The 27,624-nt window shown below is 38.5% G+C and overlaps 2 protein-coding genes across 7 annotated transcripts in view; one reads left to right on the top strand and one right to left on the bottom strand.

Annotated features, from left to right (window-relative positions):
- The window catches only part of hmbox1b (homeobox containing 1 b), a 29,999-nt gene extending 3,859 nt beyond the window's left edge, over positions 1-26,140 (top strand). The window contains exons 2-10 of one of the 5 annotated variants that reach the window (XM_079830918.1): positions 3,475-3,996; positions 7,970-8,055; positions 13,156-13,266; positions 14,442-14,595; positions 14,798-14,880; positions 15,005-15,100; positions 16,652-16,761; positions 16,850-16,933; positions 21,563-26,140. In XM_079830918.1, coding sequence (XP_079687044.1) covers positions 3,476-3,996; positions 7,970-8,055; positions 13,156-13,266; positions 14,442-14,595; positions 14,798-14,880; positions 15,005-15,100; positions 16,652-16,761; positions 16,850-16,933; positions 21,563-21,706 — 1,389 coding nt within the window. In that variant the 5' untranslated portion in view covers position 3,475 and the 3' untranslated portion in view covers positions 21,707-26,140. The remainder of the gene's footprint in view (positions 1-3,474; positions 3,997-7,969; positions 8,056-13,155; positions 13,267-14,441; positions 14,596-14,797; positions 14,881-15,004; positions 15,101-16,651; positions 16,762-16,849; positions 16,934-21,562) is intronic. The other 4 variants (XM_079830920.1, XM_079830919.1, XM_079830921.1 and 1 more) reach the window with 4 other exon arrangements.
- kif13bb (kinesin family member 13Bb) overlaps positions 26,115-27,624 on the bottom strand; it is a 50,343-nt gene continuing 48,833 nt past the window's right edge. For both annotated transcript variants that reach the window (XM_079830915.1, XM_079830914.1), the window contains one exon: positions 26,115-27,070. In XM_079830915.1, the coding sequence (XP_079687041.1) occupies positions 26,838-27,070 (233 nt within the window). In that variant the 3' untranslated portion in view covers positions 26,115-26,837. The remainder of the gene's footprint in view (positions 27,071-27,624) is intronic.

Genomic DNA, 27,624 nt, shown 5'->3' with positions numbered 1-27,624 from the left:
TTATTTCCATTGTGGTCCTCAGAGTTCAAGATAGACGAGCAGTTCATAATGGGAATGAGATCAACACAATCACATACACATATAATACCTCAAACATCATTAAAAAGACATTTTTTGCTTCAGACTACAGTAACGTTAATAATCACATCCATCAACATGATTTCTGCACAAGTCCTGTTCTTTAATCGGTTGTGAGGTGAAGACCACATGCCCCAAGATTCTGCGCTCAAACTTGCCGTCATCAATCTACGCCTTTGTTTTGAATAGGCGACCTCTAGCGGACGGAAAAGTTACATAGTGCACCTTTAAGGGTGGGTTGCACCAGTAAGGATTAAATTAAGCACAGTTTAGAGCTAATCAAGGACTTGTTGATCTGGGTTTTATTTTAAATCAAGTTGTTGTTGCACCACTTAATTTGTAATTTTTCGCCGGTAGAGGTCACTTATTCAAAACAAAGGTGTTTCTTGATGACGCCTTGATTTCGCAGAGCTTTTATTCTGCCACAGACGAGCGCTTCCGCTTCCTCCGGCCTTGCGTAAGTAGCGCTGTTTATCATATTAGATACATTATTTGAGTGTATTAAAGTTATGTTATAATGCTTCTGTGCGTTCGCTCGGTGGCTACTATGAGACACTTGTTCACACTGCAGTGAGCTAGAGCGATATTAGGCGGTAAAACATTGTACACGCGGTTAATCAAGAACATCAGATTTAAACAATTAGACTAACTGTGTTGAGCTGTAGAACAATGATTAGTCTATGAAAGATCCAAACAGTTGCTCACCTGTCTAATAAAACACATATTAAAGCGTCTTTGGTGTTTCCATGGTTTATACAAAATAAAACCGAGGGTAACGCTTATTTCTCTGAATTTAAACAAGTCAACAAAATATATAACACTATTCTAGTGGTTTTTGGATATTTTAATCCAAAAAATGCACACATTGTGCCTTTAACAAATCAGGGATTCGAATTCTAACCTGCGATTAAAACCTCCATTTAGGTTTAATTTTCTCAGCAGGAACATTGTTAATATTCCTTTTCCTTCTTCATTGCCCACCAGAAACTCTCTCTGACAATAGTAGCTCATGTAAAATGTCAGCTGTCTTTATAAACTGCTACGCAGAGAGACCGTTACTGATCAAGCAGGCGTTGGAAACATTGTGCGGATTTCATAAACCTGGAAATATATTTATAGTATCAATTAATGGAGTCAGGCCTGAGAAACGAGAGGCGAGGCAGAGATCACTGGCGCTCACCTCATCATCTGCTGTCTGGGATGCGGATAATGTCTGTTAAATGCTAAATATACTCCTCTCTTCTTTTCTTTGTTCTACACCAAGAAGAGTGACAGACCCGCATCCCAGACTCGATAGCAGGCGTAAGATTACGACCCTCACACTCTGCCGGCTCAATGCGCTGTTTTTAATTTTTATTTGTAATAACCTCTGTTGCACTCTTTTTTTAATGCATCGTATTTTCTATTTGTTTGTTTTACTAGTGGTTGACCAATATGGATTGGTCATTGTTTTTACTTCTAGGGTTTATTTAACTACTGGATGACCAATATAGGTTTTTAATGGCAATTTAATACATCTTTTAACATGGATGCTAACTTGATGACACTCACTTAACATTTTGAGGTAATGTGTCAACAATGTTGCAAAATATTTGTTTAACAATAGGGAGCATGCAGTATCTACTACTATGGTTCGGTACCGAACTCTGTACTTTTAAGGGCACAGACCAAATTTCGTCTGTACTACAGAGTAGCGATTCACATTAAATCAATCGGTGCCAAATTGTGGTACCTGAGAACACATCTGGTGATATAGACTAGTGTCTGTGAATATTAAACCGCAAAAAGACTATTTAAAGACGAATCCTGCATGTTTCTTTCAACAAATGGCACAGATGCGCGGTTTAATTTTCCATACACACACATTGTGCATTGCCATCTCATACGAGAACATGAATGGATGAACTTTCTCCAGAGTCACTCTAAGAGTCACTTCATGAGCATTTTACCGTTTTATTTGAGAAAAACTATCGTATAAACACACAGAGACTCAAAGGTCTTCACGGCAACCCGTCAAAATAAAAGTTTGGTTTACCTTGACAAATACATCACTGTTGTACAGTAGAATTTAGAAACGTCTCAATGTAATAATAATACTAACAGTAATGTAATAATAAATTATCAAAACTTTATTTAAGTAATAAATCACAATTTTTCTTCCATGATTTAATTTGAACAGTATAAAGTTCAAAGTTTGTTTAATTAAATTAAAATTAAATAAATTAAAAGATAAATTAAATTAATATTATGTCTTAATTTGATTACCAGAAAATACACAACCCATAATTTGTTGTGAAATCTTTTCATAGAAATGAAAAAAAAAGAAAAGAAAAATTAAATTGGTTGTTTTTATGAATTAAATTAAGTAGCTAGTAGCCTACTATTTACTGGTACATATTACAGTATACAAACATCACAGACAATGGCAGACAGAGACCAAGGCATCTTTGGCATAATGTCAATAACACTTATATTAGGTGGCCTTAACTACTATGTACTTACATAAAAGAATAAGTACAATGTACTTATTGTGTTCATATTGTATTGCAAAACATTTTACTGATATTGAGGCGGGATACGGGTAGGGTTAGCGACAGGTGTGGTGGTATGGGTAAGTTTAAGGGTAGGGTTAGGTGTAAGGGAAGTGTCAGCAGTTTAATTACAAATGTAACTACAGAAATTAATTACAGATGTAATTACATGCAGGTATATTTAAAAATGTAAGTACAATGTAAAGACATGTATGTACACAATAAGTGCTTTGTACCAAATGGGTAATTAAAATGTTAGTACATAGTAGTTAAGGCCACCTAATATAAAGTGGGTCACAGTGCCCCACTTTATATTAGGTGGCCTTAACTACTATGTACTTACATCAAAAAATAAGTACAATGTACTTACTGTGTTCAAATTGTATTGCAAAACACCTTTGCTGATATTGAGGCGGGATACGGGTAGAGTTAGGGACAGGTGTGGTGGTTTGGGTAAGTTTAAGGGTAGGGTTAGGTGTAAGGGAAGGGTCAACTGTGTAATTACAAATGTAACTACAGAAATTAATTACAGACGTAATTACATGCAGGTATTTTTTAAAATGTAAGTACAATGTAAAAACATGTATGTACACAATAAGTGCATTGTATCAAATGATTAATTAAAATGTTGGTACATAGTAGTTAAGGCTACCTAATATAAAGTGGGTCACAGTTATTAAGCTAAACATCCCTAAAGTACCAAATTTCAGGTACCAGTAAAATGTCAACGGTACCCAACCCTAACCACTACACAGACTCACAATTCTGAATGTAGCTTCTGTTAGTTTCTTCTCCTATAATGGTCATTGATGCACATGTGATTGATGTGTATTGGGCAATAATGTTTGCTTCTGTGTCCCATCAGAATGTCTCACTACACAGATGAGCCACGCTTCACCATCGAACAGATCGACCTGCTCCAGAGACTGCGGCGTACAGGTATGACCAAACCGGAGATCGTGCACGCCCTGGACACCCTGGAGCGACTCGACCGCGAGCACGGGGACAAATTCGGCCGGCGCGGCCCATCAGACTCCAACGCCACCAACAGCACCACCTCCAGCACTACACCCACCTCAAATAACACTAGCAGCGCCATTATGGCAACTTCCTCCACCACCTCCACAGCGACGCAGACGCAGTTCCACGGGAACTTATCGCCATCGCTCAACAACAGTTACGCCACGTCCCCGCCCGTGGTCTTGCCCTCGCCGGTCTCTTTGGTCGCCATGGTGCAGAATGGGCGGGATGCTTTGGCGGCCACACCCAATGGGAAACTATCTCCGAACCGTTGCCCGGTAAACAGTGCGGCTGCAATGAGGTCGTACGCGCTGGAGGGTTCAGAGGAGGACCTGGATATAGACGACAAGGTGGAGGAGCTCATGAGGTCAGTGTGGGTCAGGGTTATTTTAGTTCACTTAACCTCTTCCCTGTCACCGTCCCGCTGGCGGGACACCTGGCACTCTTTTTTTGATCTGCTTTTTTTTGTATCATATATTTGAGTAATTATCATAAATTAGGTATCATTTGAAAGCTTACGAACTCAAAATTCATCCTGTGAAAACCGTTTTGAAATTGGACATTGCGTTACCATGGAAACGGGACTTTAAATTCTTCTAGCGTGCTCCTCCCCTAGTGGGCGTCATCATGTTTTATATTACAACATTTATTTTAACTACTTTATAATAAAAATCTTTTCTAATCTTGACAAAACACATATCGTCGGAAAGGTCTGAGTCTCTGGGTTCCATATTTGGTGACCATTTTGTGATGGAAGGGATATTTGGACAGAAATTTACAGAAAAATGCATCAAAAAAACAATCAATGGAATATGTGTGACACCCGGTGGCTATTTGTGGTACAGCGCCTAAACAAAATCTCATGGGAACTTCAATTTTTGTGATATCAACTTCAAATTTGGAACACAACTTGGTTAGACATATGGCTTTGATTTTATAGTAATTTTAGATTAAAACATTTTTGTAAAATATATATTTTATATAAAATAAAAATATTTAGTACGGTATTTTTTATTTACAGTAAATTTAAATTTCCATAACTTTTTCATACTTTCATATTTTGAATTGTGTTCACTTCAGCAATAATCTGCCGAGTGTCTGCTTTAAAACAAGACCAAACTTAGGTCTATATTCCAAAGCATTCTTGAATTACAGCCCTTTAAGTTTGGATAGTGGATTAGTGTATTCTCAAAAAGGGGGGTGACAGGTAAGGGGTTTTAAACTAGTTTTAGGCCGGCCGATATATCGGGCCGATATTTGCGATTTTTAAGTGTATCGGCCGATACAAGGCTGCTGCGTTCGCCGATATTTTTTTCCCTGCATTATTTACAGACAGGCGTCCGCAGGCAGCTCTCGCCGTCTTCAACCTGTCTTGCTCTCCCTCGCGCATATTAATCAAAATCAATTGAGAATTGACACGATGGTAAAAGGTCGAAAGACTGAAGTTTCACGTGGAGCATTGGGAGATTTTTTCCTGAATTGCTGCTGGTGTTGCTCTACAAGAGATTAAGTTAAGTGCACCCACACTCTAAAAAAGGCTGGGTTAAAAATAACCCAAGTTGGGTTGAAAATGGACTAACCCATCAATTGGGTTGTTTTAAGCAAACATTTAACCAAACCGCTGGGTCAAAATAACCCAATTGCTGGGTTGGTCCAGATTCAACCCAACTTGGGTTATTTTTAACCCAGCATTTTTTAGAGTGTAACCATTAAATGACTAGGTTGTAAACAGTTTTAAAATTAAGTATAGTACAGTCAGTTTGCACTTTATTATGCTGCTTGCTTGTTGATACTGTGCAATAGTGTAATTATTTTATTTATGCTTAAATATTTATTTTCAGAATTTATTTTCACCACTGAACTCTTTTTTTTTTCTTGTTCTACCTCACCTATTTTTAAATATTGTTTTTTTTTAGTTCAAAAAATTTTCCTTTTTTAAATTGTAAATTTTAAATTGTTATCATCATGATCATTGTGTCATTTTTATGTTGTAAATTGAGGGAGCAAAAGCAGTATGGGCTCCAAATATCGGCTCAAGAAAAACGGCAGCCCATATCGGTTATCGGCTAATGCTGCGTTCACACCAAACGCGAATTGAGCGTCAGGCGCGAGTGATTTCAATGTTAAGTCAATGGAAAGGCGCGTTGACGCGCGTCTGGAGGTCCCGCGGCGCGGAAGGCGCGTTACGCGCGGCGCGAAGGACGCGAATCCGCTTCATTCGCGCGTCCAGTTCGAGCGTCTTGCGCGATACGCGCGTTACACGCGAATGGTGCTTTTGTGCATTCACGCGTTTGAAGCGAATTCGCGTCTGACGCCCGAGTTGAAAAATTTGAACTTTGGCGTCAATTCGCGCCGCGTTAACCAATCAGGAGCCTGCTTGCTGCTGTCACGTGGTAAAGTGACGTGTATGAGAAACCCTGCATAAATTAAAAACAGTACTATTGTGTCACAAAATGTAGTTTTAAGACGTTTTCAGGTGGGAATTCAGTTGTTTAAAGCTCAAATCTGTGGTTTATTTATAAAGAGAGCGCCTATTTTAAAAAAATAATCTTGTGTTTTTGGAGTTGTGAGATCCAGGCGATCACCGGGCAATCACTGCTCATAACCCCGGCGAAGGCAGCCTTTCCTCGGCCAGTCCTTCTGCCGTCTGCCGCTGGCTCTGATGTCCTGTAGTGGTTCGTTTTGTGTAGATCTAACGGCCGAGCTTTGCTCTCATGAATCTATAATTTGTTGTCTGCCAAATCGTTTTGACTGAGGGCAAAGAGAAGTTTAATAACTTTATGTTTTAAGGATATTTAAATATAAATGTACTGAGGATGATGTAGGAGTTGCCTGGACCACATTTGTGTGGCTATTAATGCTTAATATATATGTTTAATGAAAATGAAAAGAGGCAGAGTGGTGTTTTATGACATATTTCTCCTGGAGTGCCTTGAACGCGCGTCAATTTCGCTTCCAGCGCTCGATTTCTACGCGCGTCCAATTCTCTGCTGACGCGCGAATGCATTCAAAATGTACGCGCGTGAAACTAGACGCGGTAGACGCGATTTTGACGCTCAATTCGCGTTTGGTGTGAACGCAGCATTAGGCTGATGAAAAAAAATCGGTATCGGCACTAAAAAAATCCATATCGGTCGATCCCTAACTTAAACCATAAAAATATATTTTCATACTTATAATAAAATGAACGTTAACTGAACTAAAGTCAAAGCAACATTTTCATTTAGTTTAACTTGATTTACTAAAATTACTGAAAAACGTTACATTAATAACTTGGGTAACACTATTTTAAGGTGACGTAGTTACACATTACTACATTTACTTAGTCTAGTAATTACAGTAAATTATGCATAATTACAAGTAACTAACCATAAACCAACTGTAACTCTTTAGTAAGTACATATAGTTCATTATTACTCAGTACGTTTTTGAGTAATTACATTGTAACTACATCACCTTAAAATAAAGTGTAACCAAAATGTAGACTATATAGATTTTTTTTATATTAATAAAACAAATATTAAAAATAAAAATAAAATTGTTGCTTTTTTAACAATAGGGAATATACAGTATGTACTACAGTATTATTTGTTTTGACCTAGTATATGGATTTTAAATATTACATAAATATTAAAAAGTTGCAATTTTTAAAATAATAAATATAATAATTGTATGAATGTAGGAATGCATGCATGCATTTATTTATTTTTACATACATTTGCAAACATTTTAGTTGCATTCTGGAGCCCTGAGATGAATGAACCAAAGAAAAACCCATTTTATTTTATTTTTATTTGTCAAAGCAACGTTTCTCAACTATAAAGCTTATGTAGCCCCGCCCCTTTTCAACACTGCGGTCGTTGTGTTCTGTCTTCCAGTTTGTATTTCCACAGCATGAAGATACAAGATCTGACAGATTGAAAAATGAACTGCTCCTTTTGAAATATTCCTGGTCTACTGACTTTATGACATCCACTTCAAATATTACAAAGCTTTCGTTAACTCTACAATAAGTAAATCCACTTCACCAGCGAATTACTCTGCGACAGCGATGCCATAGAAATATACAGAGATACTGCAAAAACACAATTCTAAAGATGGCTGTGCACTTATTTCTCTGGCGCATAAGGGCTATACTATAAACTGAACTATAATAGTAATCTCAGTGATACTAAAATAACTCTGGTGCGGGTCAAAGGACCAATTCAAATTCACTCTGAACCTGACCTGAATTTAGCGCCATCAAATAGTGATTGTGTTTGCCAGGTGTAAAGTCAATTTGCTCTGCGATGAGTTTGATAACTGAATCTTCACATATTTGCGTCCTGTGATGTGTGCAGGCGGGACAGCACCCTGGTGAAGGAGGAAATCAAAGCCTTTCTGGGCAACAGACGCATCTCTCAAGCCGTGGTGGCTCAGGTCACAGGTCAGTCTGTCATCACCCCAATTTGTAAAAACAATTACAGTAATGCACTTACAATACAAGTCTATGGGGCCAGACATTGCACTGGAATTAACTAATTCAAATACACAGTTTCAAAAGAACAGCCACAAGACAAAAACATTGGGATGGTCTTTTTAGTGAGCAATTATCTTGGGGATATCTTCGTGTCTGTGACCAGTACAAGCTGAAAATAAGTTGACTATTACAAAAAAAAAAAGCTGAATATTAGTTCACAAAGAATATATATATGGTTAAATTGTAACTGCTTTTAGTTATTATTTTGGAATAAATTAAAAAACTTATAAATGGTGTAAATATACAAAATAGAATTGTATTTGGTGTCTCTTTTTTATGTAATATTTAACCAGGAAAATGAAGTGTAACGGGGACATACATTTACATTGATATATATAAAAAATGTAAGGACTTTGCCTCCTCATTTTAAAACACCACTGCAGTGACCTCATTACATCAGCATTATTGCGCCACTGCTTAAATAAATACTTGTACGGTATAACTGTTTTATAAAAGCAATAAGCCCTGTGAAGCCGTGGTTTACAGTAAATGTAGAACAGTTAAGGCACAACGCGGAGCGGAGCTTAGGGCTTGAAAACTAGCAAAATTCCAGTAGTTGGTACCAATATCATAAAAATTGTACGGTACTCGGTACCAATTTCGGTACCACAGCTCAATGTTTTTTTATTTATTTAACTTTTTAAAAAATATAATCAATGTATTAAGTTTATTATTTATGATGATAATCTTTATAAGTAAATTATACAAACATTTAAAGGCTGTATGCTGTTTAAAAGTAAACATTGTTTATAAAAAAAGATCAAGCGAAAAATAATCAACCATCTAGGCATAATTATTATTAGTAGTAGAGACGTATTATTATTAGGCCTACATATAGCTAAATCTACTGCAGGCTACAACAGTAGCCTGATATATTCTGTCAATTGAAATTTTTTAAACCGAATTTTTATTTTGACCCTTTGAGTGTCTGTGTTCATTTTATGACAGTTTTCTCAAATGAAACGGTAAATTCTCATGAAGGGATGTTTTATGCGTTCGTGTCCTCATATAGTGACACATGGCAGAGACTACAAAGACAGCGAGTGAGTGTCACATGCCTCTGCGCCCCGTCATTACAGAGACGCAGAACATGGAGGTATATTTAAATAGTATTTTGCAGTTTAATATTCACAGATGCTAGTATATATTCAGCTAAAGTCTGGAGCCCTGCGCTTAGATAAACACAGAAGCCACTGAACGCAGCTACTACAGAAATGCTGGTATCGTCACATTTTTATAATTTCAGTACCGACTTGGTCCCAAAGTACCGGTACTTGTGACATCCCTAGTCTGTGGTAATCAACAGCGTGGCACAGATGATGTTTTGAAACTGGAATATTCCTTAAATCACTGTGTCTTAAGCTGCGTCTGTACGTACTTCATTAAAAAAGTATGTATGTGTGTGGTATGAATGTACACAGGACATACTACATCCGCCATGTTGTCATCATATGAGTTACCAAAGTCAGCTGCGTCCCTTTAGCCTGGATGCCAGCCGAATTTAGCCCCGCCCACAAAATGTTTTGCTCGGGCAATTCGGTCTGGACTCGCTCCATAGAGGAGGAATTATGCCCGAACAGAAACTGTTCGGACCAATGAAATTGTCAGGGCGGGCTTTAGACGATGATGGACAGATGATCAACAGTAACGTAATCATCCACGTCATCGAAGGCTCTTGGGTTGAATTTGCTCTTATCCTAAACGGAGAACTTGTTCGTATATGCGTTCACCTTCACTATTTCTCTCAGAAACGATGATCGTGTTGGTAAGTACTCTGTGTATCCTTAAATTATTTTATTACTGCCAAAGATCGTTTACACTCATGTTTTTCTTGTAACGTTACTTAATCCAGCGTGCGTGCAGACAGGGTTTCCAAGTGTTTTTGCAATGTCGCGCACAATTGCTACTCAAAACGTTTGGTTGGCAAAATATGTTATTTTGGCAAGGTTGCCTGCTAAAATTCGCATTCCTGGGTTTATATAATCACATAATTGGGGTCGCTTCAACCCGCGGACATGGAGAAAAACACGGACTTGGCAACACAGTGCAGTTGAGTTCTGTTGACATTTGACAACTAATGTTACGCGTCGCTCCGTTGCTCTGATTGGTTGTGGGTCTATCCAATTGAGGTCTTTCCTGGCTCGGTTGAAACACGCCCCATAATCAAAGCTCAATGGAGCGGTACCAGACTCAAATTCTGACTAGAATTGAGTATGGCCACGCCAGGCTAGCGTCCCTTACTTCCATTCATAAATCCTCTCCATGGTCTCATGGGATAGTAAAGTATTCGTGTGCACATGGAAGTAGTAGGTCATCCAGGGACTTTTCACAGACTGTCTTTCGAATACTATGTATTCGGACACACTACTCTGTTGGTGTACTGTTTTTCGCCTACTATATAGTAGGGGTGTGAACCTACACTGGTCTCACGGTTCGGTTCAATTACGATTATCATGCCATCGATTCGGTTCAATTCGATATCACGATGCATTGGCGGTGCACTGTATCCTCATACAATTTTGTCAGTCCGTTATATGAACTGAACCTTTAATTTTACCTGCTCAAAGAAAACTGTCTTCTTGAATGTATCAAACAAAACTCAAGTCTGGGCACAGAAGACAACAGGAGCGTTTAGAACAAATAGAAAATGCCAAAAGCCACTTCAGGAGGTTGTCTGCTCTCAATACAGTCAAAACTAAAGTCTAAATGCATCTGGTTGTTGAAACCACATTTGTAAATTTTACTCCCCGCAACAATGCTAAAAAAAAATTAACGTGTGGCTGTGTTATGGGCTATATGACATGTTATAGCACTACTGAAGCACGCATCGTCGCAGATAAGCCGCTGCGTATCTCTTCATCAAGCAAACCACAAACTATCGAAAGTAAAGTTGCAGGTGCTCAACATACAATCATATTCATTAAAAGTAAAGAAACTGAATGATCTGACCAGTGCTGTTGCCGCGCGCTCTCGTATTGCGGTCTTTGATTACTAATTTCAAAATCAAAGGCTCAATGATTATCAATAAAATTCAGCTCATATCTGTTGTTTTCGGTGATGTGAACTCCAATAAATCTGCATATAGTGCGGGAATTGAAGATTGGATTTATATCCGTTGTGGGGATGCATTTATGTGACCAAATGTAAATGAAATCGTTTTGATAAATCAGATAGCTTTGATTTACACAGCGTGTGTTCTTCCAGGTCGTGCTTACCCGGTTGTTCATAAAAGCCGAAATGTGCCCAGATGTCGTCTTTTAAAGTAGTTGGAGCATTTTAAATACTCTTACTCGCTTCTTGCATCCCTCTGCCATTGTATGCTACCGCGACAACGCACGTTTGTGACAAATGGCAGCAGAAAAGAATCAGTACATTAGAATTGGTTATGGTCTATTACTGAACCAATACCGAATCGTCCTCGTCTGCATCGCGATGCATGGAAGAAACTATTAAAGGTCCCCTTCTTCGTGATTCCATTGTTCAAACTTTAGTTAGTGTGTAATGTTGCTGTTAGAGCATAAATAATACCTGTAAAATTATAAAGCTCAAAGTTCAATGCCAAGCGAGATATTTTATTTAACAGAAGTTCCCTTTCAAAGCCTACAGCGAACGGCTGGCTTGGACTACATCCTGGTACTTCCTTCTTTAATTACGTCAGTAGAGCAGTAGAACAGACTAACCTCCGCCCACAAAGAAACGCGAAAAAGGGGGCGCGGTCTTGTTGCTGTCCCACGTGGAGAAGCGGACGGTCGCGTGGAGAAAAGGAACTGTTGCGTTGAGTGTGTTTATCGCCATGTCATCGAGACGCTGTTATTTTCATCCAGGAGTCAAATCACCTTTGTTTGGCTTTCCCAGGGACGCTGTAGAGATTATTGAACGCATACATCTCTCCGTTAAGAGGCGTGACCTTTCCAACGTGCGCTAAGCTGCTGTCGAATCACAACACAGGAACCGCTTTCACGTGCGCTAAGCTGCTGTCGAATCACAACACAGGAACCGCTTTCACGTGCGCTAAGCTGCTGTCGAATCACAACACAGGAACCGCTTTCACGTGCGCTAAGCTGTGGTCGAATCACAGCACAGGAACCGCTTGCACAATCAGAACTCGTTACGTATTTCTGAAGGAGGGACTTCATAGCACAAGGAAATCACCAGCCGTTTTTAGGACGGTGAGAACAGCGGTATACAGATAAGTAAATTGTGTGAAAAATACTGTGTTTTTTTACACGCGAAACATGAACACATGTTATATTGCACACTGTAAACACAATCAAAGCTTCAAAAAAACACGAAGAACGGGACCTTTAATTACGACACCCCTACTATATAGTAGGGACATATTTGATTTCAGACGCAGTGTTAGTCCCAGACCTTCAGAAGGACAGCAGACGGTCTGGACTCCATCGCAGTTTTATTGGCCAAAGACTGACATGTAAAGCAACCAATCACAGTTTGTTTTGTTCCATGTCATGTTTAGGGGCGTGAAAATGTTAATGGCGATGTCCCTACAATAACAGACCAGTGTGTAAAACTCTTGGACATATTTTAAAGAGTCTGTGCCGTGAACTGTACATTATTTTGAAAATCTAGTTGATCCTGATAAGCGCTCATTGTCACAGTTGTAAACACGACAGCGTTCTTCTTCCACGAGGGGGTCTGGGTCACGGCATCTTTGGTTTCCAGGCGGACCGTTAAAGAACGCGACACACATCCAGACGTTCTGTAGAATTCAACCAATCAGATGCCGACTTCAAAAGGGTTTCCATTTAGGCGTGCCATATGTATAAGCGGGCGGCCCGTGGGCGTGGCGTCTGGGGCTAACTGTGTCCTAACCAGGTTGTGTGTCTTGACAGCATTTTGCTTTCACCAAGGACAGAACCGTTATGTGCAGTAGATTTAATCATAATTACTAAACAGAATTATGAATGTTTGGCTGTCATTTTGTCATTATTCTGAGCATTCTTTCATCGACCACTGCATTAATTTGTCATTGATTTATTTTCTCAGGCATCAGTCAGAGCAGAATCTCTCACTGGCTCCTCCAGCAGGGCTCAGATCTCAGCGAACAGAAGAAACGAGCTTTCTACCGCTGGTACCAGCTTGAGAAGACCACGCCAGGTTAACAAACTTCACTTGTTTTGAATTCACCGTAGGTCAGTAGATCTATAAAGATAAGGTTGAATCCACGTACTGGCCGAACTGTTTATGTACACTACCGTTCAAAAGTTTGAGAAATTTTTTTTTGGTTGCTAGATGTTAATACTTTTATTCAGCAAGGACGCATTAAATTGATCAAAAGTGACCGCAAAGATTATGTAAATCTTACAAAAGATTTCGATTTTGAATAAATGCTGTTCTTTTGAACTTTCAATTCATCACAGAATCATGAAAAAATTAATTAAAGTCACAATATGCAATTTTTCATCGCTAGAACTTATTCAAAACAAAGGTGTATCTTGATGACGCCTTGATTTTGGAGCTTTTATTCTGCCACAGACGAGCGCTTCTGCTGCTTCCGGCCTTGCGTAAGTAGCGCTGTTTATCATATTAGATACATTATTTGAGTGTATTAAAGTTATGTTATAATGCTTCTCGGTGCGTTCGCTCGGTGGCTACTATGAGACTTGTTCACACTGCAGTGAGCTAGAGCGATATTAGGCAGTAAAACATGGTACACGCAGTAAATCAAGAACACAAGATTTAAACAATAAGACCAACTGTGTTGAGCTGTAGAACAATTATTAGTTTTCTGTCAATGAATGTCCCCAAACAGTTGCTCACCTGTCTTATAAAACACATATTACACGTAAAACACGTAAAACATAAAACACTTTCCACGGTTTCTACTAAATAAAACCGGAAATCGAGTGTAACGCGTGTATGATGTCATTGACAGGCGATGCACGAACAAATTTTTTTTATTTCTCTGGAGTAAAACATTCTTGGAAACATTTGGGATGCAAGTACACAAGTCAAAAAAATATATAACATTATTCTATTTGTTTTTGGATATGTACATCCAAAAAAACTTGCATATTGTGCCTTTAAATCCTCATATTAGAATGATTTCTGAAGGATCATGTGACACTGAAGACTGGAGTAATGATGCTGAAAATTCAGCTTTGCCATCAGAATAAATTACATTTTAAAATATATAATATAGATTGTATTTTTGATCAAATAAATGCAGCCCTGGTGAGCAGAAAGCCATTTAAAAACCTTACCGCCCACAAAAAAATATTTAAAAACCTTACCGCCAACAAACTTTTGAATGGTAGCGTATATATTTTCAGGTGCCACACTAAATATGCGACCCACCCCTGTATCTCTGGATGAGATGGAGTGGCGTCAGACACCGCCCCCCATAAGCTCCGCCCCTGGAAGCTTCCGTCTGCGCAGAGGCAGTCGATTCACCTGGAGGAAGGAATGTCTCGCTGTGATGGAGAGGTAAGACAGAAAGAGAGAGAGAGAGAGGGAAAGAAAACAAGCTCTTTGTCAGTGTTAGGTCTCAATAACATTCAAATTAGGAATAAAATCTGACAACAACAGTATTATAAAAGGCTCAAATCATGCCGGTCTAACTGTAGGCTGCTTATAGTGTAGAAAGCAGAGCTATCAGTTTGAATTAATCATGTTGTTCTCTCCTCAGTTATTTCAGTGATAATCAATATCCAGATGAAGCCAAACGAGAGGAGATCGCCAACGCCTGCAATGCAGTTATTCAGAAACCAGGTAGAAACGCTGGTGTGTCTGAATCTGCACAGCTGTGTTTTGTCATCTGTTGCACTCCAAATTAACCATTACATTTTTATTCTCGCAATCATATCTGACCTTTCGGTCTTGATTTCCTGCCTAGGAAAGAAGTTGTCTGACTTGGAAAGGGTCACATCCTTAAAAGTCTACAACTGGTTTGCCAATCGACGCAAAGAGATCAAGAGGAGGGCCAATATTGGTAACATGTTTTAGTTGATTTATGTTAGTGGTATATTAGTGTAATTGAGTTATCAGTAGAGCTGCACGATTAATCGTTAAAAGATCGCGATCTCAATTCAAACACCTCTCGGCTCTTATTCCTAAAGGAGCACGATTCTGCTTTTTTTTATTTTTATGCCCGTTTCACATCGCAAGTGTCAGCGGAGTGTGACCAGCGTGTTTTCACCCCTGTTTCAGCAGCTGTCAGTTCTCACCACAGTTTTGTGGTGCTATAAAATGCTATAAAAGTGGGCGTGGTTAAGCTGCGGAGTGGAGTTTTATTTCACTCTCAGTAAAAGCATCAAAGCTTCCCAAAAAAAGTATCATTACGTAACACAACATGCTCATGTTTTATAAGCTCACTGTAAATAACACAAATACATAAAGTACATATCCTGTGACCGCTATCACCGCACAAATAAATGCACAGCCATTCGCGTGTTCTCCGCATAGAAAATATATACGAATATTGCACCTTTGATAACTTTTGAGACTTATTTTGCAGCGTTTTATGAGCCGTTTGATCGGTTAATGGGCTGTAAAGAGCGGTTACACTCACAGTGTGGATGAATCGCGTTTGTTTCGAAGACTCGGGATCTACTGAAGAGAACTTATGCGATGCAGAAACTCTTACAAAGCAAAAACAAACACTCGTTTTTAATGCATCTCTCACTTACTGAATGCGATCTCACTCTTTGAAGCGCCTGTCAATCAACGCGTGCTGCTGTGTTAAAGGGATAGTTCACCCAAAAATTAAAATTGTCATTATTTACTCACCCTCAAGTTGTTTCAAACCTGTATGAGTTTCTTTGTTCTGCTGAACACAAAAGAAGATATTTAGAAGAATGTTTGTAATAAAGCAGATAAAGCAACTATTGACTACCATAGTAGGGAAAAAAATACTATGGTAGTCAATGGTTGCTCTCTCTGCTTTGTTACAAACATTCACAAACGCTGATTTATCTTGATGAATGAGACATCGACTCCAATCAAATTAATTTGTTCAAATTAATATCTCCTTTAAATAGACTAAAGCAATGAGAACCTCTAGTTTACATGTCATTTTCTTTAGTTGTCTTTTTTCCCCCCTTCAGAATCGTGGGAGAATCACAATCTCCATTTAAATTTTTTTTTTAAATCGTGATTCTCAATTTATCCCGCATCGTGCAGCTCTAGTTATTAGAATTTTTCAATTTTATTTAAATTTTAAAGTTATAATAATACATTAATAAAATAAATATATAATTTTGTAGTGATTTTGTCATTTTTATCTTGTTTTTTTATGTTGATATAGTTCTTTTTATTTCAGTTTGTTATTTTAGTACATTTAGTTTCACGTGTTTTGATGGTTTTAGTTTACTATAATAACCCTGATTTATATGTAGTCAAAGATATTTGAAATGAATCTTAATGAAGAAACTTGGTCAGATGAGTCAGGAGTTTACTGGTTTGTTTATTGGCAGTGAATGGTTTGCTAATGTTCGATTGTTGTGGTAGTGGTTTTTAAAGAGTTTCAGATGTTTCATGACAGGGTCTTTTTTCCAAGAAGCCACAATCCTGGAAAGCCACGGGATAGATGTGCAGAGCCCTGGAGGACACTCCAACAGCGACGACATCGACGCTAACGACTACAACGAACAGGTGACAGAATCAAACCACTCAGACTCATCTTCTTTTTTTAAGATTACCACAATTGCTAGAGCGGATCTTCATTCTGATTTCATTACAGGGATGTGATGTTGCCTATTTTGAAAAGAGAAGTGTGAACAGACCTTTTGGTTACTACCGTCTGGAGCCCACCTCACCAACACAGGTATCGCATGAAACAAATAACATCACACACACTTTATTCATGCGAATAATCAAAGCTCAAGATGGAGTTACACGAAGACACTCTAAAAGAAAAGTCTTAAAGGTACAGGAGCAAAAACCAGCCTGTTGAATGTCTAAGGGTCAAGAGAGTGAGAGTAAAAAATGGCCACTAAAGTACATTTCTGGGAATAAACATAAATCAATCAATCAATCCATCCATCCATACATAGATGAGCCAAAACATTATGACCAACTAATATGCTGTTGGTCCTCCACGTGTGCCAAAACAGCACTGACTCCCCAAGGCATGCCCTCTACAAGCCCCTTAAAAGGTGTGCTGTGGCATCTGGCACCAAGACATTAGCAGCAGATCCCTCAAGTCCTTTTAGGTTGTGAGGTGGAGGTGGATTGAACCTGTTGGTCCAGCACATCCCACAGATGCTCAACGGGATTGAGATCTGGGGAATTTGGAGGCCTTAATCAATATTCATCCTCCTATATTTATTATTATGATTTTAATGATTCTTTTCAGTTATGATTTTGATTAATCAATAGGACCCATGATATTTTCTTCCTTTATATTTTCTAAAGTTTGTATTTGGTCTCTGAATGGTGTGTGTCCTGGTGGTGTGTGATGTTTTGCAAAAACACTTGATTTCTGAACATGTTGTCGTGTGTTTGGATTTTGGAGGCATCACACACACCTCTAACTCGACAGGAATGCAGTAACAGGGATTGCTCATTTAGCCCGGCTTCCAGAGATTAAATATGGATTTGTCTTTCACTTAATTTTATATTTCCTCTTACTGAAACCCTAAAGAATCAAGATGAATATGGTCTGTACTATTGTCTGTCTCTCTCACTGAGAGAAAAGCACATGTTATCAGTATGTTTTGGAAAACTTTCTCTGGTTTGGACCAGAGCTCAACCAACTCCAACCTTGGAGAGACTGTTTATCTGTGTATGTGCGCAGTATTCTGTGTTACAGATCAGTATTGGAGATGGACTACGGGCATCCTAAGATACGGGTGGACTTGTTGTTCTGGGCAAGCTGACGCCTGCCAGCGTCTACAAGTGATATATGGACACGTGAATCTGATTAACTGACAATGTGTGGAAATTCTGAGCCAATCGGAATAATCCACATGGCAGTAATGATATGGTTAAACCTTGAAAACGGTATAACTGTTCAGAAATTGTACGTATGATAGGCAGAGGCGGTAGAGGGAGCGCGGCCTACGAACTCCTTGTGAGACTTGAAGCTGGCTTCTGCTGATGAAACTGCAAACTATTCTTCTAATTGCATTCCTGACTCTTGGTCTTCCTTTTTCACTACTGGTCCTGGGTCCTAAGCTGTTACCCCAACACCGTCCACTTGATGTAAAGGAAAACTGGACTCACTGGGCCACACGACCTTCTTCCAGTTCTGACACTTGTGTGCCCATTGTAGGAGCTTTGGACGGTGGACAGAGGTCATCATAGGCACTCCAAGGCTGTGTTCACACTGCAGGGCTTAATGCTCAATTCCGATTTTTTTGAAAAAATGCGATTTTTTTTTTTTGCAAGGCCGTTCACATTTCCAATTAAATGCGACCTTTTGTGATCTCCTGTGTGAACGTGAAATGACCCAGAAGTGACCCGCATGCGCAGAAGAGTACTCAACGGTCAACGACGTCACTTGTTGTTTACGGAAGTAGCCAAATATGGGTGTCAGCATTGGAGTTCGTTTAGCTTTATTAAAGTTATTTTCGCAACGGAGCCAGCACCATTACAACCTTCTCATGTTAAGAAGAAAATTAAAAAAGAGGAGGAGAGCAAGGTTTTTGGCCATGGCGTTTTGTGGAGCAGTGGTAGCAACGTCGGTACAGAGAAACATGTGTGTGCGGAGTCGCAGCCAGGAGTGGTGGGATACTGATGTGAGTGGCTTTACTGATACCGAATTCGTCAGCAACTTCAGAATGACCAGATCCACCTTCAATTATGTTTGCGAGCGCCTTCAACTAACTTTGTCACGGGAAGAGACACGTCTGCGGCGGCCCATAACAGTGCAGAAACGCGTTGGAGTTGATTGGCTAGCAACAGGTGCGTACTTCTTCTTTTATTGGCAGTTAGCAACTATTTCTTGTGCATTACCGCCACCACTGGACTGGAGTAAGGAACGGGAGTTACAATGATGACGTTTGTCGCGTATCAACGACGTGCGGGTCGGATACATGTGACCTGGCAGTTCAGACTGAAGACGCATTTCAAAAGATCGGATATGTATCGGATTTGGACCACATACCCAAGTGGCCTGGGTCGCATTTGAAAAGATCGGATCTGTGTCGTTCAGACTGTCATGAAAAGATCAGATACAGGTCGCATAAGGGCAAAAAAATCGGAATTGGGTCGTTTCAGCCTGCAGTGTGAACGCAGCCTAATTGTTCTGAGGCTACGCAGCAGATGCACTGTGTGACTTGTGATACATCCCTCCCATAACCATCATTAAATTTTGAGTGACTTGTGCCACAGTAGACCTTCTGTTGGCTTGGACCAGACAGGATCGCCTTCGTTTCCCTCCTGCATCAATGAGCCTTGGGCGCCCAAAACCCTGTCGCTGGTTTGTCCCTCCTCAGACACTGTTGGTAAATTCTCAGCACCGCTGACCAGGAGCAACACACAAGCCTTTCCATTTCAATGAGACTCTGTCGCCTTGCCATACCAATTTCATCCCTTGTCGAAGTCGCTCAGATCTTCATTCCTGCGCATTTCTCCTGCATCCAACACATTGATTGAGAACTGATTGTTTGTTTACCATCTAATCTCCTCAGACTGTAATATATGGCCTTGTTAGGCAGGGGCACAACTACCCAGTGCCAGAGGGGTATGCAACAATTTTGGCGAAAAGAAAGAAAATAATTAGAATTTTTATAATGATTCCAAGTAGGAACTGGTTCTCGATGCCCAATACTAGTAACAATGTTGCTACCAAACATTCTAGAGCGCTCTTTAGTTCCTACTAAATTGTGACATGGCGTGCCTTTTTACTTGCCCATTTATCTAGTATTGATGGTCATTGCAAAAACTGTCATGCAGATCGGCTGAGGATGGGAACCGATGATGGTGAATTTCATTTTACTGTAACTGTGATCATAGGCGCGAGCGAGATGATTGACAGGACAATAGCAGAGGCACAAACGCAAGATCACTTTTGTTAATAACAAAAAACACTAACCACACACTGAGGGTTCACAGTTTTTCAGGGGAATTTCCAAATATCTTTTATTTTTGTTATAATTCGGGTATAGTTATTTTATGTCATCTGTCTTATTCGGGGTTTTTTTAAACAAAAGTTTAATATAGGCCTACGCAAGTTTTTTTATTGTACTTTTTTATTGTTGTTGTATTTTCATTAAAAATAGACTAATAATAACAAAAAAAAAAAACATTCGTTTGAAAGTAATTAAAGAGGAAATTATGAGGTAAGCAATATCATATTATAAGAGTGCTATTTTCCAGAGTATCCTATATCACCACGATTGCAAAATGCGATATTAAATTTTATACAACAGTTCAAGAAACAACTTGTCATTTTTTACAGTTTTGCTCTATTTTTCCAACAAAAATACATTCAAACAAAGTATAGGTTTCGTTCTCGAATAATTCACCATTTTTGAACAGTCGGTTAGAACAAATTAGTTGAATGATTCTAGAATCCACTCACGCTGCCAACTATACTGGCAGTTTTATAGTTTCATAGACCTGGAATAATTCACATTTTCCCAACATTTCATATTTCTATAATTCAAATATTATATTTAGAACATAAATCTAAAAATCTCATTACATTATTTAGGCAATTGTAATTACAGTGTAAATATATTTTGATAAATGGTAAGATGGATTTTGTTGATACTGATTTCATTTAATTCTTATAACAGCCATGTATCATGGTAAATAGTGTAATTACTTAAAAAGATGGTCAACAATATGTAACTTTACTTTATAAGAGGTGTGCCCTAAAAAGTGAGCATGCAATTTTGAGAACACCAAGGAAAGAGCAGGTACTTTCGTTACTGTTTGGATACTTCAAACACAAGTTTGCACTGACTGTTTGGTTTACCTGTTTAGCCTACACATTAGTAACATGCGTTTTGTCCGACTCATATCGGCTTATATGATTTATCATATAAGCGCGCGTTCTTAACGTGTTTTTGTGGTAAACGTCAAGGACACGCCCACTCGCGATATTCCATTATTATCCAAAATTCTATTAAGGAATCTTATGAGGGCGCCTACTCTAGCCTGTTAGTCCTCTAAAATGTTATTTAATATTGAGGAAATACAGAAATTATTTAGAAACGCACAACAGCAGCTACATATAGAAAATACCTGCGCCACATATAGCGCATACCCACTTTTTGCGCCACTGTTGTTAGGAGATCAACGATATTCGCTTCACCTTGACTGGTCATAATGTTTTGGCTCAGAGTATAATATGTATTCATTTATGATATTACAAATGACAAATCTAGAATTTTGCTTGTAAAGCAAAATTTGATACATGTTAGCCTAGTATATATAAAAAAAAAGTTACATTTAGTATTTTTGTAGTAGTATATATTTTAATTCACATACTTGTTTCTTTAAGGATGACCCGGGCAATCACGCAGACCACCAGGACCCCATCTCTCTCGCCGTGGAGATGGCAGCTGTCAATCACAGCATCCTCGCCCTGTCCCGCCCGGGAGGCGTGGCCAGCGAAATCAAAACAGAGGCACTGGATGATGACTGAGGAAGACTGCAGGACGATGAGAATCAATGTGTGGATGCTCATGGGGCAATGACCAAATCAGCGCTCAGTCTCAAGCTTTTAGATTCTAATACCGCCTGCCATCAACACTCCTGCTGAACCACTAAACAAACCCAGAGCAAATGACAAGTGGAAGGCTGGTCCATAACCTATGGCTCTTATATAAGCCTCCCGAACCCTTGCAGAGAAGCTGACCCAAACCTCATACCTCATTCCAGTAACTCGTATAATGTTCGTGTGCTTCCTGTCTCTGTGCTCCAGTAACTCTCATCCCATCGTTCTCAAGGATAAGCTCAAGGCAGGTCGTTTAGGAGAGAGGTGAGTCTGAACGTGCAGAGACGTTTTCAAACGGCAAAGCTGTACTTTATTTCTGCTCTGGATCCATGGTGAACTCTTCCATTCCCACTACAGATGTTCTCAGTTGATGTTTCTACTTTCCTTTTGTATGGTTTCTCGTCAAACAGCAATTGGGTGAATCTCATGGAAACTGTCAGGAACACGTCTCGCCACAAATGAACGAGAGCAAATAGCACAGAATAAACAAGGATTTGAGGACTGTTAAGATCGTTTTTTTGCATATTTTAAAGAAAATGTTCATTACTGTAATGCGGGGGGAAAATACATTTAAATTGAAAAGCATTTATGGTATTTGTCGACCTTTTTGTATGCATATTTTAAAAAGAAATTGGAGGGAAATATGCATATTTGCCATTTTTTGTGAGATTCACCCAAATGCAACTGTACTTTCATGTGCAAAGGGGGAAAACTGAATTATAAATCATAGTGAAACTTGAAAGATATGGTTAAACAACCGCCAAAGCGCAAGTTATTCTGTGCAAAAGCTTAAGTCTCCTAGACTCTAAATGAACCAGGCAGACCGCTAGCTTCCTTTATTTTAGACCGCTCAATGTCCAGCATTGCCCACATTATTCTTATGTTTGTATTTATTTAACTTTAATGTTTTTATTTACGTGCAATTCACGCAAAGAGTCAAGACCGAAGCATCTGTTCTCATTGTGTTTAGATATTTAGATCTAAAGATGTCAACGTGAAATATCATTCCTCGAAAACTTTGGCTCGCAGTCAGAAGTCCTTCCCAATGTGTCCACGAGGCTTTATTATTATTGTGAAATGACCTCAGAATTTCAGTGTTCTAGAGAGAATGACTAATAAGTGTTTCCTCTGCTGCCACAGAGATCCTGAGAGTCTGAACTCTCATCGAACATAAGCTTGGTTCCAAAATGTAGCTTAATGTATTCTGAAAAGGTTCTAAAAGAACTCTATTCACTCGCTGGGCTTCATTCATTTGATAAAAAACGAGCAGAACAAATAATTCGTGGAACTTTTCTTGCGTAAATGATAGGGGTGTAGCGGTTCCAATTACTCACGGTTCGGTTTGTATCACGGTTTTAGGGTCACGGATTTGGTACGGTTCAGTATGTGATGTATAAAATAAAAAGGAAAATAAGAACAAACAATGAACTAAAAGCAGCATCACAAATACAATAGAGCAAAGATACAAATAAAATAAAGCTTTTCAGGTTATTTAGGCATCTAACAGTAGTTTTTAGGTAATCAAATGTAAAACAACACTGCATAAATTAAATCATTATTGTAGTTTGTAAAGCTATTCAGTCAAGAGTGATTTCCTTGTTTAATATTACGCTGCTGTCACTTTAAGACACAACGCACGGATCCAGCGCACTGATACACACGTCTTTCTCGACTGTTAGACATAACCTACTATGTTTGCTAGGATACTCTCGCCAAGACTGGCACGTTGACATCATTTCTGTGTGAATTTGTTAAATGATCAACCTGTTACAGATCCTTCCCTCGCGGGTCAAAAATGACCCGAAGCCCTAAAAAATATACTTTTTTTTTTGAGAGCTTAAGTCATTTCATTTTTAGAATTTTCTTTTCTATCTTTTAATGCAATTTTTGGAAGATTTTTTACAATTATTTTATTTACCTTTAACTTCTTAACCTGCCACCCTATTTTTTGAGAATTTTCTGAAAACGATAAACCCAAATTAAAATGTCTGCAGTTCTTAAACCCTATGGTCTATATCCATAAATCTGCTCTTATTTTAAACTAGACACTTGAAATGTTGTTACCCAAGAGTCATAACTCTAAGTAGTATAGGAACAGAGTAAAACCAGGTCAAATATGCATGTAAGTGACTCGCATTTTTTTAACTTTAATGTTAAAGGCCTGAAAATAACCTAAATATAAAATCAGATTCTGTCTGACCATGTTTTGATTCAAATTTGAGGATGACACTCAAAAATGTAGCTTCTGTAAGCTTTTATGTCAAGAAAAGTCTAGGTGTCCTTTCAAAAAGGCCATTTATTTCAGAACATTTGTAATTGTAAAAAATAGTTTTTCATTCCAATAAATCTGCAATAAACTGCTAATTATAATGGATATACAGTTACTGAAAAACTAAAGCAACTATTTACAAAATTTACAAAGTGTAAAAAAAACTCATTTAGTTGACAAGAACTGTTAGTCATAGAGTCTGCGAGAGGCGCTAAGGTGTGTGTGTGTGTGTGTGTAAACTGACAGACGCGCGCCGGTGTGAATGGAAACGTAAGCTCTAGTAGTATTCACCAATGCTATTTACATAAAACTACAACTTTTGATTGGTTTACATCCATCCATCAAAACTTTGCTGGCAAGGCATTGGCTAGGCATTGACTGGCTTTTTCCAAGGAAACCATGGGTGCTATGATTGACACTTCTCCAAGCCTGTAATGCCCTTGCTGGATAAATTGAGTCACCAGAACGCCTGTGATTGAAGGAGGGAAAATATTAATGGAACATGATATTTCATGCCACTAGAGGGCAAGCTAGCTGTTCCGCTGGGTCCTAAAGTCAGAGTTTATCTCTTCAGTGTGCATTCAGATGCACATGTAGACATTATAAAAATCATTTTTTGGTAATGTTTTAGCATTTTTAGTTTGAACTGAGCATTTTTTAAGTTTTCTTCGTATACTGAAGCATTCCTCGCATTCAAAGGGGATTCATTCCTAAAGGGGTCAAATTGACCAGCGAGGGAAGGATTTGTTACTTTTTTAAAATCACAACATAAACACTAGAGTTCAGTAAATTTGTGTGACAAAAGTCCTAAGGTCTTGGACCACTCCGATAAACACGTCATTTTTAATTTGTATTTTAAATGAGTTTTGGGTCAAAATGACCCGAGGGAAGGATGAGCACAGATAGCAAACGTGCGGTGTTCTATGTAAATGACTGGTCATGTTCAAACTCACTGGACAAAGTTTAGGGGGAAGTCAGAATGCGTATTCATCGACCAAAACATTAGCCTAACCCTGTCTGTCTGTTTTACGCATTGTTTTTTTCAACAAACCATATTATTGCGTACGCGTCGTCATATTTGAGATGAACTGCGGTGCAAGTGCGCGCCGAACCGTGGGTGGAGAACGGTACGGTTTGATTTTTTACAGATCGGACCGTTACACAAACTCAAAAACGACAATTACATAAGAATTCGTATTTGTTCTGCCCGTGTCATGAATGCGGCCCTGCTTTTATGTATCCTTCCTCTATCTTCCTGTGTACAATTGTTCAATTGATATTTACGAAATGACAATTTTTGTTGAATATTAATTTCAAGATTGTTTTTATTTGATGTCTGTTTTATGTTCAGAGCAGTCTCCTGAAGCGTGTCAGATTCAGATGAAGCACCCCCATCGCTTAAACTCAACATTTGATTTGCCACATTTCAGCTTTGTTCAATTTGAACATTGTAGCGATATACAAAAAAAATGTAATGTTTAAATGCCCTTTTACAGTTGTATTTATAGAACAAGAAACGCTTAAAAAGGAAGGAAACTTCCTTGTTCATGGTTGTGTGTCAATAGAGCCTCTTGAAACGTAATACACATGATAGAATGTGCCAAACTGCAGTATGACGTGGAGTATTGACATTTACACGATCTCACAGTGACATACCCATACCCATGACTCGATCTGTTGTGTCAAGTGTTTGATTCCAGAGCAACGGACGGTTTTATTCTGTGAACCCGCTGGTTTAAAGGGGGTGCTTTACTTTCCATTTAGTTCCTCAGAGTGCATTTTCATACGTCTATAAACGAAAAATCTATAGGCTTATAAAAGCGACTGTTTAAACAGAATACAGTAACTATGAATTTAAAGATTGTTTGAATCAAATAATTCTATGATTTCAAAAGCATTCTGTTCTGAATCATCAGTATCTCCATTTAAGAATTTAGTGCCTTTTTTGGACAGTAGACTGTTCTGTAAGTATACTATAGTATATATATATGAACTTTTTGTACAGTTTCTTTGTTTAAAATGACTTTTTTTAAAACTTGTGTTTATTTTAGTACTTTATCTTCTGGGAAATAAAGGTATATTGATGATCAAGCATGTGATTGTATCCTTTCATGGCTGAGTTTAATCTTTCACCATTTCATGCAGAAGTTTGTAAGTAGGCAAGATTAAAACAATCTCTATATACACACACACTATACAGTATTTAACCATTTCAGCCGGCGTGATAAAATAAGATGTTTATTACTCTCACCATTGCAATATAAAATCCTCAGCATTAATATTTTTTGTCATTACTTTGATCTGCAAAATAAATTAACAAATAACAATTTGATGATAAATTACTTATTCAAAAAGGTACCAAACCAAGAGAAAATACAGAACTAATTCACCATAATAACACTAAAACGCAATCATTTATGAATAAAACTGTCTGGCACTTTTAATCTCCACAGGTAAAACCCTCTAACCTCCATATATACTGTAAAATCAGGAATTGAAACGCTCTGTGAATCCATCAATATCCTTATTTTTCCTCGTATCCAACACTGGGTCCAGATAAACAGGGCACTTTGTTGTATTAAAAAACGATTAAAAAAAAAAACAATACTGCTTATCGAGGCTGGAAATACACCTCAAAACATGGAGGTTTTGAACACTAGGCACTAAGTAGTGTACAGTATTGCGTTAGTAAATCAAATGGCAGTTAGGTCCGTGCAAGTATCAGTGTAGTGTTTCAGTGTCGTACCAATAAGTCCTCAGTACACAGACCTCAACAAGGACGCATTTTCCTCAGCTAACCCAAGACTTCCTGTTCTCCCCCTTGCGTCCTCCAGCATCTCCTTTGGCCAGCGCTGTGAGGGCTGCCAGGTTGGGACTGGATCCCGAGAGGTTCTGCTTGCGTTTCTGCCTTGACCTTTTAGCGGTACCGGTTGCTTTCGTGACCCGATCTGCTTTCACGAGAACGCCGTAACCAGGGTTGCAGTGGAAGTATTGGCGACCGCCGACCGAACCATCGTTTTTACCTAGAAAGGAAGAGCGTAAATATTTGGTGGTATACAGGTGGAGAAAATATAGCTGCAAGCCGCAATTAACCCTCTGGGGTTCTTCATTTATGGGTCACACTCAAAAATGACCCGGAGGGCGGCATTAATATAATAAAGATTTGAGTAAAATCAATTAAATATAATTTTGTTCAATAATATTTTATCTTTTCTTTTTTGGTGTTTTGAGATAATTTTATGATTTATAATTAATATTTATGCAATAATTATGACCCATTTTTTCCCATTGAATATAATAAAAAATGTGTGTATGTATAAATATAAAATAAAATACAGCTTTAATAAAAAAATTATATAGAGTCAAGCCTAGGCCTCATGAAAGCAATTTGTTAATGAGATCGGTGAATCCGGTGGACACATTGAGCATTTTTAATCACACAATAGCACATTTTTACCACTATAGTGGATCTTGCGTTTTATTAAAAAAAAATTAAATTCGTAGCTTCATCGGAATGGTCCAAAACTTGGTGACTTTATTGGTACTTGGTATATGAACACCCAAAAAAATTGGGGAC

This window comes from Gobio gobio, assembly GCF_949357685.1.
Source record: "Gobio gobio genome assembly, chromosome: 12".
NCBI classification, from domain to species: domain Eukaryota; kingdom Metazoa; phylum Chordata; class Actinopteri; order Cypriniformes; family Gobionidae; genus Gobio; species Gobio gobio.
The sequence above is the reverse complement of the archived record's forward strand: the minus strand, read 5'-3'. Positions and strand labels throughout refer to the sequence as shown.